The sequence below is a fragment of the Sus scrofa genome, chromosome 10, assembly GCF_054392235.1.
Source record: "Sus scrofa isolate SSC_HxYL_T2T_F1_AM1 chromosome 10, Sscrofa_HxYL_maternal_Yorkshire_Landrace_v2.0, whole genome shotgun sequence".
NCBI lineage: Eukaryota > Metazoa > Chordata > Mammalia > Artiodactyla > Suidae > Sus > Sus scrofa.
The window spans coordinates 90,362,266-90,377,108 of NC_139392.1; the positions used below are offsets into that span (position 1 = coordinate 90,362,266).

General features: G+C 48.7%; 1 protein-coding gene across 2 annotated transcripts in view; it reads right to left on the reverse strand.

Moving 5' to 3' along the window:
* The window catches only part of ITIH2 (inter-alpha-trypsin inhibitor heavy chain 2), a 37,100-nt gene extending 22,605 nt beyond the window's left edge, over positions 1 to 14,495 (reverse strand). The window contains exons 1-6 of one of the 2 annotated variants that reach the window (XM_084978895.1): positions 14,303 to 14,495; positions 12,478 to 12,552; positions 10,559 to 10,591; positions 7,959 to 8,128; positions 3,289 to 3,393; positions 761 to 923 (exon numbers count right to left, since the gene is read on the reverse strand). In XM_084978895.1, the coding sequence (XP_084835021.1) occupies positions 761 to 923; positions 3,289 to 3,393; positions 7,959 to 8,128; positions 10,559 to 10,591; positions 12,478 to 12,552; positions 14,303 to 14,386 (630 nt within the window). In that variant the 5' untranslated portion in view covers positions 14,387 to 14,495. 2 annotated transcript variants of the gene reach the window in all.
* Between the last annotated feature and the right edge of the window lie 348 nt (positions 14,496 to 14,843).

The window sequence follows — 14,843 nt, forward strand, 5'->3', positions numbered from 1 at the left end:
TCCTATTATTTGTCACCTCATCTTGTAACCAAGGAGTGTAAGTATGTTATCATGCCCTTTACACAGATGAGAAAAGTGAGACTCAGGGTAACTTGTCCCATGTTGTAAGGCCAGTGTAGCGGCTTGAATGGTGGTCCCTCTAAAAGCACGTCTATGTCAAGTCCTTGGCAACTGACTGCTGCCTAACTTGGAAAGAGGGTCATTGCAGATGCAATAAAGGACCTTGAGATGAGATCCTGAGGGCCCTAAGTCCAGTGACAAGGTGTGTTCTCACAAGAGCAAGGCAGAGGGCACTTGCGATGCTCAGGAGAGGCGGTGATGCGGCCGGGGAGGCAGGGATTGGAACCATGTGGCCACAGGGCCACAAGTCTAGGAATACCAGCAGCTTCCAGATACCAGAAGAAGCAAGGACAGACTCTCCCCAAGAGCCTGCAGAAGCGCAGCCCTGCCAACACACCTTGATTTCAGACTTCCATCCCCCAAAAGTATCAGGGAAGACATGTCTGTTGTTTTAAGCCACACAGCTTGTGGTCCTTTGGTAGAGCAGCCACAGGAAACCGACATAGCTGATAAGAAGGTGAGCTGGTTTTGAAACCCGTCAGGAGGGGACTCCAAACCCACCATCTTTCCCGGAGGCCACCCTACGCCGCAGCACTGCGTGGCATGGAGCACGACCAAGAGCCATGCAAGCAGAAAGCACAGGTGGGAGACAAAGCCCTGGGAAGGTGGCATTGCTGCTCGCTCTGCCCAACACGCTCACCTCCAGGTGCTTGGCCAGTCGTCCCGGCTGCAGGTGGATCCTGTGCTCATAGGACCCCAGGTTCCTCCACTTCACTTCCTGGTAATGAAGTTCAAACTGCACCTTGGCTCCAGGGGCGATGTTCACTTCGGTTTTGAAGTTCTCCATATCGAGAGCTCGGCTCCTAAAGGTGTGAGCACCCCCCCACACACACGTCATCACACGCAGGGCATCAGGGTTCCCTCGCTAACAACCTGCTCGTCGTTCATGAGAACACACGGTAGGTACCCGAGAGACAACCGCAACTTCCAGGTCAATTTCATGCCACCACCAAGTATGTCCCTCTCCTCTCTGAGCTTTATCTTCTAGCGCTTCTTACAGACTTGAAGGTCACCTGCAAAGAGCTACCAGTTTTCGACCCCTGTTATGTGCCAGGAACTTGACACCTATCCCTGCTGTGACGGCAGGTGTACAGCGTGGGTACCGGGACCCTCCTTATCAAATAGCAACAAATAAGGCTCATAAGGGGTGTGTAACCTGCTCAAGACAGGTGAGTTGATTGGAGGCCCAGGACTCAAAGCCAAGTTTAGAGGACTCCAAAGTCAGCACGCCTTTCCTCTACTGCTTGGGAGACTCCTTCTAGGGGTTGTTTCGATTTCTGAAAGTCTTTGGAAAGTCCACATCTGTTATTTCATCAGATCAAAGATGTATTTCCAGCCTCACGCTGTATGAAGTCCCACAGGCATCCCAAGGCCAGTGTGACGATGAATCGCGAGGTGTTTGTGGTTTTAAAGAGGAAGCAGCAAGATTGTTGAACAAGGGCTGTTTTGAGCACTGGGAGAAACAATGAGTGATTTAAAAAAAAAAATTTAATGGCTAAATAAGCAAAAGGTGAGACTGCGCACCATCAGCTTATTCGGGATCAGGGAGCTACCACGCAGAAGTGGGATCCCGGGTGCCCAGGAGCAGAGCTGAGGAGCAGAGCCTGGGGTGAGAGGCTGATTCCTGGGGGGGGGGGGGTTTCCTAGGTGAGTTCCCTACTCGTTGTGGTATCTGCTGTACCGGGAAGCGATTCTGCCCCAAACAAATATTCTTGGAATGAAGAAATTGTACATGAGCTGACGATGTGGTCAGAGGGTGGGTAAAGATGGCAAAAGGGTCCCTGAGAAGCCGACTGACCCGGATGCTTGTTGGAGGTGGTCCCCTGGCTTGAAATTTCTCCTGTCCTTTCCCGGCTGCATGCTAGTCCCCTGTGTGGGCTCAGCTCAAACATCGAGTCTTCAGTGACGGTCTTCTGGATCCCCAGACAGAATTGTTCACTAGGTACCGGGAGGCCCATGGGGTTTTGCACCCTCTCCACACCAGCATATCACACCATTACATGTGATATACATTACACGCACACACCTGTTCCTTGTGCTGTAGTCACCTGTGTGATATGTTATAGTGACATACACATATAACAGTCATCGATATATGGTGTATGTTTTAATCCATATTATATGTATTACAGTCACCGATAATACACACATGTTGTGTGTAGCACAGTCACCTATGTGTTGTAGTCACCTATACATTATACGTATCATAGTCATCTATACGTTACATGCACTGCCATCATATATTATGCGTTACACTTACCTGCACGTTACATGTGTTGCAGTCACCTCTATGATATGCACATGTAGTCAACTATATGTTCAACGTGTTATAGTCACTTACATGTTATATACATAATGGTTACCTATGTATTACATATATTAAGTCACATATATGTTCTATGTGTTACAGTCACCTATATGTCATGTATGTTCCAGTCACCTATATGTGTAGTTTTGGTGGCTCACTCCTCCATCGGCCTGGCAGTGCTTGTTGGGTGATGCTGTCAGCTTTGGAAAAACTGGCTACCGTGCTGACACTCAATGCATTTTTTTGAACGAAGAAACCCATGAATGAAATGCAAAGACTTTTAACTAAAGAGAAACCTAGGGATACAGAAGAGGAGGAAGAGATTTTTTTAAAAAGATGGAAGGATGGGGAACAAAGCTTAGACAGGCGGAGTGGGGATCGGAGACCATTTCTTTGGCATTTCTTGTGGGAGAGGCTGCCTCGTTGAGGGTGATTTGGCCCTTCCCGTGTCTGAGTGGAGACTATAAGGAGAAAAAAATGTAACAGAATCTAAACTAAGCAACTGGTGCTGAAAAAGGCACCACCCCATCAAAATAAGGTGGAAAAAAAGCCATGAAAGCAAATGCCAAAACTCTCTGTATGTGTGGTCAGCGTAGGAACAAGACCAGCCATGGTTCTGTACCCCTCTGCGTGCTCTGCTGGGAACCCCACATCGGTGACAGAAGGTCCGTCTCCACGCCACGCAAGGATGGAAGGGGGGACAGGTGAATCCCCTGTGTTGTGGGGGAGGCAATGCTTCATTCGCCCCCCTGCCGCCAAGGCTCCGGGCGAACGGAGGCGGGTTTCCCGCCGCGGGAATGGGTCCAGCGGGGGCAGCAGCTGCGGAAGCGGAGGCCCCGGGCGGACCCCTGGCCCCTTACCTCACCAGTCCAGCTGTTTTGCCTTTTGCTCTCGCCTGCCAGTAGAGGGCGCGGCCCACAGTTTTCTCCTTAATGGAACTGGTAAACTTGGTGCCGTCCACAGTCCTGAAAGAGCACAGAGGGCCCCGTCGGTTCCACGAGCAGTCTTAGCACAACAAACAACAACAAGCCAACAACATAAACAGGTGGATTTTTTTTTCTTTTTATGGCCACACCTGTGGCATATGGGATTTCCCAGGCTAGGGGTCAAATTGGAGCTGCGGCTGGGGTCTACACCACAGCCACGGCAACATGGACTCAAGCCACCTCTGTAACCAACACTGCAGCTCATGGCATCACGGGATCCTTAACCCACGGAGCTGGGGCCTGGGATTGAACCTGCATCCTCATGGAGACTAGGCCAGGTTCTTAACCCACTGAGCCACAATGGGAACTCCAACCAGGTGGATTTGATGAATTAGTTCATTATCACTTTGCACCTGGAAGGAACGAGAAGAGAGACATTTGCCTATTTCACAGAGTCCCCTTATGTGACAGTGAGATTTCAGAGAGGGCAGGGGGCTTCCATTGTCACGGCTTTCTCTCCCATACTGTTGCTTGTGTTTATATTTTTTTTCTTCATCTTCCAGCCCACTCTTCAGGTTAAGGCTGTTCTCATGTATCCCTTTGGAAAGACAAGTGTGCTGGGAGAGCTAGTTATCTGGCTGACACTTGGTTTATCATATCAGTCTTCTGGGGGCTAAGGATCCCGGGTGGCCTGGAGACACTAGGCTCTCCTGCAGGGGTGGAAAAGGATGAAGGAAGGCAGAGCGGGAGCTCCGGTTGTGGCGCGGCGGGAACGAATCCGACGAGTCTCCGTGAGGACGTGGGTTCCATCCCTGGCCTCACTCAGTGGGTTGAGGATCCGGCGTGGCCATGAGCTGTGGTGTCGGTTGCAGATGCGACTCAGATCTGGTGTTGCTGTGGCTGTGGTGTAGGCCAGCAGCTATAGCTTTGATTCGACCCCAGGCCTGGGAACTTCCATATGCCGCAGGTGCAACCCTAAAAAGCAACAAAAGAAAAAAGGAAAGAAGGAAAGAAAGGTGCTGGGCAGTCTCTTGCATAGGTGGTGTTGGTCTCTCCGACATTGGCCTTGGGGGCCTCTGTCTTCCTATGGCCTCTCCGTCTCTACCCACCTCACTGTCACCTATTCATCTCAGTAACGACTGATGAGTCAGAGCAGTTGAATTACGAATTTTAGAAGTAAAATGGAAGGTGTGGCCTTCGAGGGGGCAGCATCTCTCCCCAAGGAGGTTGTTTTTTTTCCTTTTTTTTCTTGGCCACCCCAAGACAGTTGGAGTTCCCAGGCCAGGGATCAAATCTGAGCTGCAGTTGCGACCTAGGCCGCAGCTGTGGCAACACCAGATCCTTAACCCCCTGTGCCGGGCAGGGATCGAATCTTTGTCCTGGTGATGCAGAGAAGCTGCTGATCCCATTGCGCCACAGCGGGAACTCCCCACGGAAGTATTTAGAAGTGTGCGGACAAGTGTTTGGTTGTTCTGATGACTGAGAAGCACTGCCGGCAGTATGGGGTGACACCGAGAGTGTAGCCATTCTGCAACGTGAGGGACAGTTTCCTGTCCCAGATGCTGACAGCATGCTTATTGTGCAGGCTTGGTTCATCTCTGCAGGTGAAAGAAATCAGAGCCAAGGAGACAAGAGACCTGCTTGAGGTCACGCACTTGCCCAGAGCCAGAGCTAGAACTGCACCCTGTATGCCCAGGTCAGCACTATTTCCAACAAACCATGCTCTGGTTCAAAGACCAAAAAGATTTTACGACAAAAGGAAATAATCCCTAACGGTAGACTGTTTGAAAGTTTGATAAATAGGTAGAGGAATTTTGACTGGAGAGCTGTGAAGTTCATATTAAATTGTGGTGATATAAGATCTTAGGTCCAAATAAACATATCTCACAATTCTTTCTTTCTTTCTTTTTTTAAAAAAATCTTTCTGTCTCTTCCAGGGCCGCACCCACGGCATGTGGAGGTTCCCAGGCTAGCGGTCTAATTGGAGCTGTAGCCACAGACCTACACCACAGCTCACGGCAATGCCAGAGCCTTAACCCACTGATCGAGGCCAGGGATTGAACCCACAACCTCATGGTTCCTAGTTGGATTCGTTAACCACTGAGTCATGACGGGAACTCCCAATTCTGTCTTTCATCACCTCAAATCGTCTATGGAATGAGATGAAGAAGGGAGAGAATGAAGAAAAAACGGAAAGAAGCGATACCTAGAATAAGGTCTAGGCATGTGGTTTAAAATAATAATTTATTAAAATAGTTGTTTGTTTTGTTTGGCTGCATCTGTGGCATGTGGAAGTTCCCAGGCCAGGGATCGAACCCATGCTGCAGTTGCAGCCTGTGCCACAGCTGCAGCAACACCCAATCCTTAACCTGCTGCACCACAAGGGAACTTCCTAAAAACAGTTTTTATATAATTTTTTAGACACAGTGTCACGCAATACCACTACGGCAAAGCTTTTCCTTCCACATTTGCTTTTGGGAACAGGCTGGCCAAAAAAAAAAAAAAAAAAAAAAAGAAGTGTTTTTGAAAATAAATTTGTAAGACAATTTATAGGAGTCAAAATCCATGAAGTTCAGTTCCAATAAGTCCAATTCAAAGTCACAAAAGGCCTTTTGTTTAGAAGCTTTGTTTCGAAAATACAGTTAACACGGCCTTGCTGTCTTTAGAATCCAAAGTGCATGGTGTTTGGACACTTTGCTGGATTTATTCCTTTACTGGAGGAACAGGGAATGTTAACTCCTGATAAACGAAGCTTCAAGGTCACTGGCCTTCACTCTTTGAAAGATAGTGGCGTCGTTAAAACATTTCTTATCATGGAAATATATATATATATTTTTTTTGTCTTTTTGCCTTTTCTAGGGCCACTCCTGCAGCATATAGAGGTTCCCAGGCTAGGGGTCGAATTGGAGCTGTAGCTGCCGACCTACGCCAGAGCCACAGCAACGTGGGATCCGAGCCGAGTCTGCGACCTACACCACAGCTCACGGCAACGCCGGATCCTTAACCCACTGAGCAAGACCAAGGATCGAACCCACAACCTCATGGTTCCTGGTCGGATTCATTAACCACTGTGCCACGACAGGAACTCCATTATGGAAATCTTCAAACTTGCAACAAAGAGCGATGTAAGACACCTCCATGAAACCCTCACAAGTTACACGTTATCCACACTGAGCCAGCCTCCGTTTCTCCAGAAAGACCGCCGAGCATGTCCTTCGAGGCCACATTAAAAAAATTTTTTTCTTAATTCTCTTGTGGGAGTTCCTGTTGTGGCTCAGGGGAAACGAACTTGACTGGTATCCATGAGGACACAGATTTGATCCCTGGCCTCGCTCAGTGGGTTAAGGATCTGGCATTTCTGTGGCTGTGGTGTAGGCTGGCAGCTACCACTCCGATTGGACCCCTAGCCTGGGAACCTCCATAAGCCGCAGGTGTGGCCCTAAAAACACACACACAGGAGTTCCCGCCATGGTGCTTTGGAAACAAATCCGACTAGGAACCATGCGGTTTTGGGTTCCATCCCTGGCCTCGCTCAGTGGGTTAAGGATCCAGTGTTGCCATGAGCTGTGGTGTAGGTTGCAGACGAGGCTTGGATCCTGTATTGCTGTGGCTGTGGCTGGCAGCTGTAGCTCCTATTTGACCCCATACCCTGGGTGCCTCCATACGCCGAGGGTGTGGCCCTAAAAAAAAAAAAAAGAAAAAAAAAGGCAACACACACACACAAATTCTATTGTGGGTAGAACTAGAATCATCAAGGAGAAAATGGAACAGATTTCCATGAGGTAGACGAAATAATTCCAAGAGTGGCCAACCACGGAGAGAACTGCCTGGGGAAGGGGTGAGTTCATCCTTAAAGACACGATCCAGTCAAGCCTGGAAAACTCGTCACCATCTACAGAGAGGAATTCGAGAACTGGACAAGCGATTGCGTTGGATGAGCGGCTGTCAGCATTTTTGCCCCATAAAGAAACATGCGACAGAGGCTGACCTGCCTGCCCTGCACTCATGGATGGCTCCCTGTGACCCAGGGCAACTCCGTAGAGTTTTTTCTTCCCAAGAAAGTGGGAGCTTGTTCTCGTAGAGATGGGCCTAAGGGTGCTGCTTTAATTTATTAGAAGAAGCAAAGCAAATCCTTCACACATTCTGTGACTTTCAACAGAAACACAAGATTGGGACCTACCCCAGGATGACTCGACACCCAGTGGGTCCACGGCTCAGAAAGTGAGACCCACCGGAGCCCATGACCTGGAAGGTCCTTCTGCCTTGGGGAGTGGGGGAGGGGTTGATGCTGTAAGCAGGGCACATCCCGCTTCTCATTCTCTCTCTCTCTCTTTTTCTTTTTGGGGCCACACCTGCCGCATATGGAAGTTCCCAGGCCAGTGGTCCAAACAGAGCTGCAGCTGCTGGCCTACACCACAGCCAGAGCCACACGGGATCCGAGCTGCATCTTCAAACTATGCCACGGCTCACGGCAACGCTGGATCCTTAACCCGCTGAGCGAGGCCAGAGATGGAAGCCACATCCTCATGGACTCCGGTCAGGTTCTTAACCCGCCGAGCCACTACGGGAACTCCCATTTCCGGTTCTCTACAGGAGTTACTCACATGGAGAAGTTGGAGATGAAGGCTCCTTTGGGGATCTGAATATCAAACACAACATCCTGAGGCTCTGGGGAGTGGTTCACCACTTTGGTCTGGATGACGGTGTTGGCCATTCGAGACGTAATAGTAGACTGAACTTTATAGCTGTAAAGAGTGACTTGATCCACACCTTCCTGTAATTGGCAAGAAAATACAACTGTACTCGGAGGAAAATGACTCTGGACTTTCACTGCGCATTTGATGAGAACAGCAGTCCGTTTTATCACAAACACTTCTAAGGCACTGGGAAGCATCTAACTCAAAGGTTATTAAGCTCTATCCTGATTTCTTTCTTTCTTTTTTTTTTTTTTTTTGTCTTTTTGCCACTTCTTGGGCCGCTCCCCCGGCATATGGAGGTTCCCAGGCTAGGGGTCTAATCGGAGCTGTGGCTGCCAGCCTACGCCAGAGCCACAGCAACACCGGATCCGAGCCGCATCTGCGACCTACACCACAGCTCACGGCAACGCCAGATCGTTAACCCACTGAGCAAGGGCAGGCATCGAACCCGCAACCTCAAGGTTCCTAGTCGGATTCGTTAACCACTGAGCCACAACGGGAACTCCACTATCTTGATTTCTAAGGACACCCTACAGGAAGAAGCCTGCCTTTGTTTGGAGATATCTTGAGATGCCATTCAAGTGCTATGCATCTATTAATAATGGTTTTAAATATTAAAATAAGGGAGTTCCCATGATGGCTCAGCAGAAACGAATCTGACTAGCATCCCTGAGGACATAGGTTAGATCCCTGGTCTCACTCAGTGGATTAAGGATCTGGCATTGCTGTGGCTGTGGCATAGACCATCGGCTACAGTTCTGATTCAACCCCTAGCCTGGGAACCTCCATATGCTGCGGGTGCGGCCCTAAAAATAAATAAATAAAATAAAATATTAGAATAAGGGAGTTCCTGTTGCGGCTCGGCAGGTTAAGGACCCCACTTTTTTGTCTCTGTGAGGCTACAGGTTCGATCCCTGGCCTCGATCAGTGGGTTAAGGATCCAGCATTGCCATGAGTTGTGGTGTAGGTCACAGACGCAGCTTAGATCTGGTGTTGCTGTGGCTGTGGTGTAGACTGGCAACTGCAGCTCCAATTTGACCTCTAGCCTGGGAAACTCCATAGGCCACAGGTGTAGTCATAAAAAATTAAAATTAAATTAAATTAAAAAATGAGAATACGAGGAGACAATGGTTGTGGGGAAGTGAGATTGGATTATGAAAGTGAAGGAAGTAACTTCTAATGCCAGGCTGAAGGGAAGGCAGGGTTGCAGGACTGCAGAGCTGGACAGGGACCAGGCTGTATATTCAGGGAGGACACAGCCCGGGGCAGGGAGGGGTGGAAGCCACAGCCACCAGCTGCCTTCTTCAACCCCATCTGTTGTCATTTCACCTTCTCCCAGTCCTCTGGTCCTTTCCCAAATTAAGACCTAATCGGAGGATGCTGACGGGGTGAGCTACGCAGACTATCTCGCCAAGGGCATTTGATGCCACCGACGGTCTGTCGCTTTGGATCCCTTTCCAAACCTGCTCTACGGATGTAAGGCGTCACGGTGTCCATGCGCTCAAAGGCCTGAAAACACACGTCTTGCAGGAGATTCCTCTAAACCGTCAGCTTCTTCAGGATGACAATGACAACGATGGGACTCACGAGGTTCGGCTTTTTTTTTTTTTTTTTTTTTTGAAAGGTTTTGCTTATTTCAATCATAGATGTCATTTGCCCAAACTCTGTCCTCCAAATGTCAACCTTTCATCTTGTTAATATCCAGCATCACCTCAAGCTAAGATAAAATCCAGGCTACACTCTTCGTCTTTTTTCCCCTTCACCCGGGGCTTCTCCACCTTCCCGTCGGTTCAGAGCGGAAAGCCCATGAAACCACTTCCTTTGGGTGTTTTTTCGCCACCGGAAGGACCGCTCCGAACATCGTAGGGAGTTGGGCCGTGTCTTGTTGAAGAGTTCCTTACCTTTTTTCTTTTTTTCCTTCCAGGGCTGCACCTGCAGCCTATGGAAGCTCCCAGGCTAGGGGCTGGATCGGAGCCACAGCTGCCGGCCTACACCACGGCCACAGCAGCACCAGACCCAAGCTGCATCTGCAGCCTATGCTGCAGCTTGTGGCCACACGGGATCCTCAACCCACTGAGCGAGGCCAGGGATCGAACCCGAATACTCGTGGATATCAGCCGGGTTCTTACGCTGCTGAGCCACAAAGGGAACTCCGAGAGTTCCTTCTCCACACTCACTCCTTTACCCTCTAGAGTTTTTAGGGGTCCTGTTTGAACAAATGCACGGGCTTGGATGAAACCTATGCTGTTGGCAAAACTTGCGCAAGTAAAGAAAAGCGACAATTTTCAGCTGTCAGGGGACATCCTTCCTGGCTGCATGCACACTGCACCGTTTCAAGCTGAATTTTGGACATACTTCCAAACAGAATTGGGCAATAGGGTGTTTCGAAAGTCAGGTAAACGCTCTCAGGGATGAAGACAGAGGAGGCAACCATATTGATTTCTGGCTAATAGGTAACAGAAAAGTCATTCAGACATCAATTTTTAACCAAATCAAAGTAAGCTTACCATCATTTCTCCAGATTCTCCAGAAGCACTTCTCTGTGAAAGGAAGTAGGAAAAGCTTTCTTCAAAAGTCTGGTACTTATTACCTTGATGACAAAGACTCTTTTCTCTCAGGCAAAAATACATACACATATATATTTTTTTTCTTGTACACTGAGATGTAATTCATTCACAGGAGCCAAGACATAAATAGCAATTATTCCAGGGTACTAGTTTTCCCACTGTGTTTCTATGAACAAATGCCTCGTCACTTTTTGGAGGCAGGCCCATTATTTTTTGAGACAATGCTAAACCCAATGCTTTTAAAAGAAAAGATTCGACCAAACTCAGGCTGATAGCAAGCCTATAGCCTCTTTCTGCTGTCTATTTGTCTGATTAAGTGTTTCAAATCCGAGCTGCCTCTGTGACCTGCACCACAGCTCACAGCAACGCCGGATCCTTAACCCACTGAGTGTGGCCGGGGCTCGAACCCACATCCTCATGGATACTGGTTGGGTTGGTTACCATTGAGCCACAACAGGAACTCCCTGATTAAGTGTTTTCACAGCGGCGTAGCCCCCCTGTCAAAGCTGGACAGCAGGAAGGCACGTCTGACCCTTCCCTTAGACAGACCCCCAGGGGGCAGGACTCAAATGCGTCTCCTCCCTGGTGTAGCCCCCATCAGGCGCCGCAGCCGGCAGGTGGAAAATTCTGTATTCTAACCACTGAGCTAGAGAGTTACCCAGAGGGATGCCTGTCCTGGCGGCATGGAAAATAGACTGGCTTTAAAGTGATGATTGAACATTTAACGTCAGGTGGATTTTAAAATAATAATTCAGGTGTGTGAATATAGGCTTAACTTGCTAGATTTGGGGGAACTGCAGTTTTAGGGGGTGTTATATGACATAGGAAGGCCAGTGGTTGCCTTCTTTTAAACTTCTTGAAAATCGAAATATAGTTGATTTATAATGTTGTGTTACTTTCAGGTGTATGGCAAAGTGATTCAGTTTTACGTATATACATTTTGTTCTTATACCTTCTTATATAAATATATTTTTCAGATTCTTTTCTCCTATAGGTTATTTTAAAACATCGAGTATAGTTCTCTGTGCTATACAGTGCGTCCTTGTTGCTTGTCTATTTTATCATAGGAGTGTGTGTATCTATTAATCCCAAACTCCTGATTTATCCCTTCTCTCCCCTTTGGTGACAGTAGTTTGTTTTCTTTTTTTTTTTTTGCTTTTTAGGGAGCGGCCAACCCTTCCTGGCCCCTGAAGGACTTTAGTCTATGCTGCTGGCATCTGGGATGCAGCCGCCAGCGTGGCCAGGCCCCCTGTGGTCTCTAGGCACCTTCCCGAGAGGGCAGTGACCGTGACCATGACTGTGACTGGTGGGGGAGGGTGTGTGGCTCCCGCGCAAGGCTCCTGCCGCTGCTGGGAAAAACCTCTCCTTCTCAGAGGAAATTCCTCCTTACGAGGCAGTCGAACATCCCGTAATTTTAAATGGTGAAGAACACACATCGCCATGTAATCTTTTCCCCCCCTTTTGTGGCCGCCCTGGGGCACATGCAGGTCTCAGGCCAGGGATCAGATCCGAGCCATAGCTGCAACACATGCCACAGCTGGGGCAATGCCGGCTTCTCACCCCACTGAGCCAGGCCAGGCATCAAACCTGTTGTGCCACAGCAGGAACCCCTTACCATGTCTTTCGGAGGGGACCAAGCTGATGGGTACACTTCAGAGGGTAAAGGACAGTCACAGGGCAGTTTCCCTTTCTGTCACCTGGACACGGCCTCCCCCTGGGCGCAGAACCGCTGGCCTCTTTGCTGTTACCCATCAGCTCTGGAGAAGATCTAGCAGAACCCATCTCATTCTTTTCTCCTTATGTCCTCAGTCACGAGGGCTTTCACGTATTTTCCCTTTCCAGAGGGTGGCTTACTGTACCTGAGACCTCCGGTTTCCTGGCACAACGTGAAATTTGCCCAGGGCCAGTTCCGCAAGATCTCCATATTCTGCAAACTTAAAAAAAGAATTCAGGGGGTTAATTTCTTCTTCTTCTTCTTCTTTTTTTTTTTTTTTTTTTTTTTTTGTCTTTTCTAGGGCTGCACCTGCAGCATATGGAAGTTCCCAGGCTAGGGGTCTCATCGGAGCTGTAGCCGCTGGCCTACACCACAGCCACAGCAACACAGGATCCGAGCTGCATCTGCACCCTACACCACAGCTCACGGCAACCCTAGATCCTTAACCCACTGAGCGAGGCTGGGGATCAAACCGGCAACCTCATGGTTCCTAGTCAGATTTGTTAACCACTGAGCCATGACGGGAACTCCCCAGGGGTTAATTTCTATGAAGAAAAACAGGCAGCTAGTGACAAGTGTAGGTATTATTTTGTCTCATTTTCTATCTCTCCGGGCAAGGTCAGTTGGGCATACAATGATTTCTTTTTAATTGAAGCGGAGTTGATTTACAATATTTCAGGTGTACAGCGAAGTGACTCAGTTATACATACATAGCATATAGATACTTTCTTTTCCAAGATATCCCATATGGTTCCCTGTGCTGTGCAGGGGGTCTGTGTTGTTTATCTATTTCACACACAGTCGTGTGTGTCTGCTAACCCCACACCCCTAATTTATCCCTCCCTGCTTTGCTCTCGGGTAGCCCTGTTCGTTTTCTACGCCTGTGACAGTGATTTCTTCAATATATCTGTTTGCTAGTTAGGTCTCGGAGGTGAGTAAATGGAAGGTGCTGTCTCCAACGGTGGCAATGCAAGTCCGGCCTCCCGGAATGCAGTAACCAGGTAGGTGCCCAGGGGGCAGTCGTGGGAAGATCTCCAGGGCTGTGCAGTGTCTGATTAGATAAACAGGCACCATCAACCATCAGGAAGCGACTGAAAAAGCACAACCATGTTTAGATCCCTAGTCTGCGATGCCTGGCTCCACCGGTGAGGTTTCCAGCACACGCTGGTGGTTTTTAAAGTGTTGGAAAATGAGACAGTGTCTAGGCAGACAGAGCGGTGTTTGTTTGTTTTCCTGGCACATATGCCCTCCTGTTCGCTGGCATGTCTGCAGGCAATCCCCTCCGTGAGGGTCACAGGCCCGCTGCATCTAGGATACTCCCATAATTCATGCTGCTTCTCTGGCATCACGAGAGCGCTTGCACGACTTTCACCCCAAGACTTTCTTTATGTCGGAGGGGGGCAAGATCTGATGATTCCCAGGAATAATTCCTGCACTCGCCACCCACTGACCCAGGTCTCCCCTCGAACAGGAATATTTAAAGTGCCCTTAATTGGGAAATCATTGTTCACCTCGGTGTGAAAAACAAGAGTGTTTTGCACATGACTTTTCTGATACACTGAAGGAGAAGAGTGATATTAATATTTTGCAATAATAATGATAAGAGCTAATACTCATTAAGTTCTTCCTCCAATGTGCAACATGCTGGGTAGTTTGCATCTGTCCCTTAATTCTTATGACTGTTCTTTGGGTTAGGTCCATTTTTAGCCCCCTTTTTCAGAGAAGGAGGGAGCAGCTGGAACATTAAGTGCTACACGATGGGGCCGGCCCATGAATTTGATTCTCATGCAAAATCCACTAATGCTTTAAAGGGTAAACACGCATTTCCGTCATTATAACAGTGGGCACTTCTACTCGGGTGAATCTGATCCTGAATTTCCAGTGCACACAGAACACAGCCTTTGCATAGAAGCAGGTAACAGGCTGTGTATTTTACTAAGCGAATGCACGGGGGCCCAGCAAGTACTTACTTCTGAAAGTCCATTGGTGGGGATTTCGAAGCCCTGCGCTTCCGAAAGAAGAAAGCAGAGGAGAAAGCACGTGAGCCCCTTCATTGTCCTCGGAGGCTCTGCCCAGCTCTCCAGCCCAGGGTCCCTCTGCTGTCCCACGTTCGGGGGACAAGAGAGCCTTGTGGTTGGCTTTGAAAAAGACCAACTTCATCTCAAACTTTGTTCTGAAACCGGACAAATATTTGCCCTGGAGTTCAAACTTAAAGCAGTGGGGGCAGATCAGATGCCCAGAGGTTATTCAAACAGCAGAGCCAGAGGCAGGCGCTGGGCTGGAAGGGCGATGAGGGTTGAATGGATGTGCTTGGCTGTTTTGTTTATTTGTTTCCCTCTTGCTGATTTCTGTTCATCTTAAAACCAGAGAGACTGCAAGATCAGTGTCATCCTCTTTGAAAGACCTGGTGAGGGCATTTCCTGAGAAATAGAGAGGAAAACGCTGACGTGAAAAGTTTCTGGAAACAAAATCCTTGGTTTAAGGGAAAGCAGGAGGGATTTAGGAAAAGTG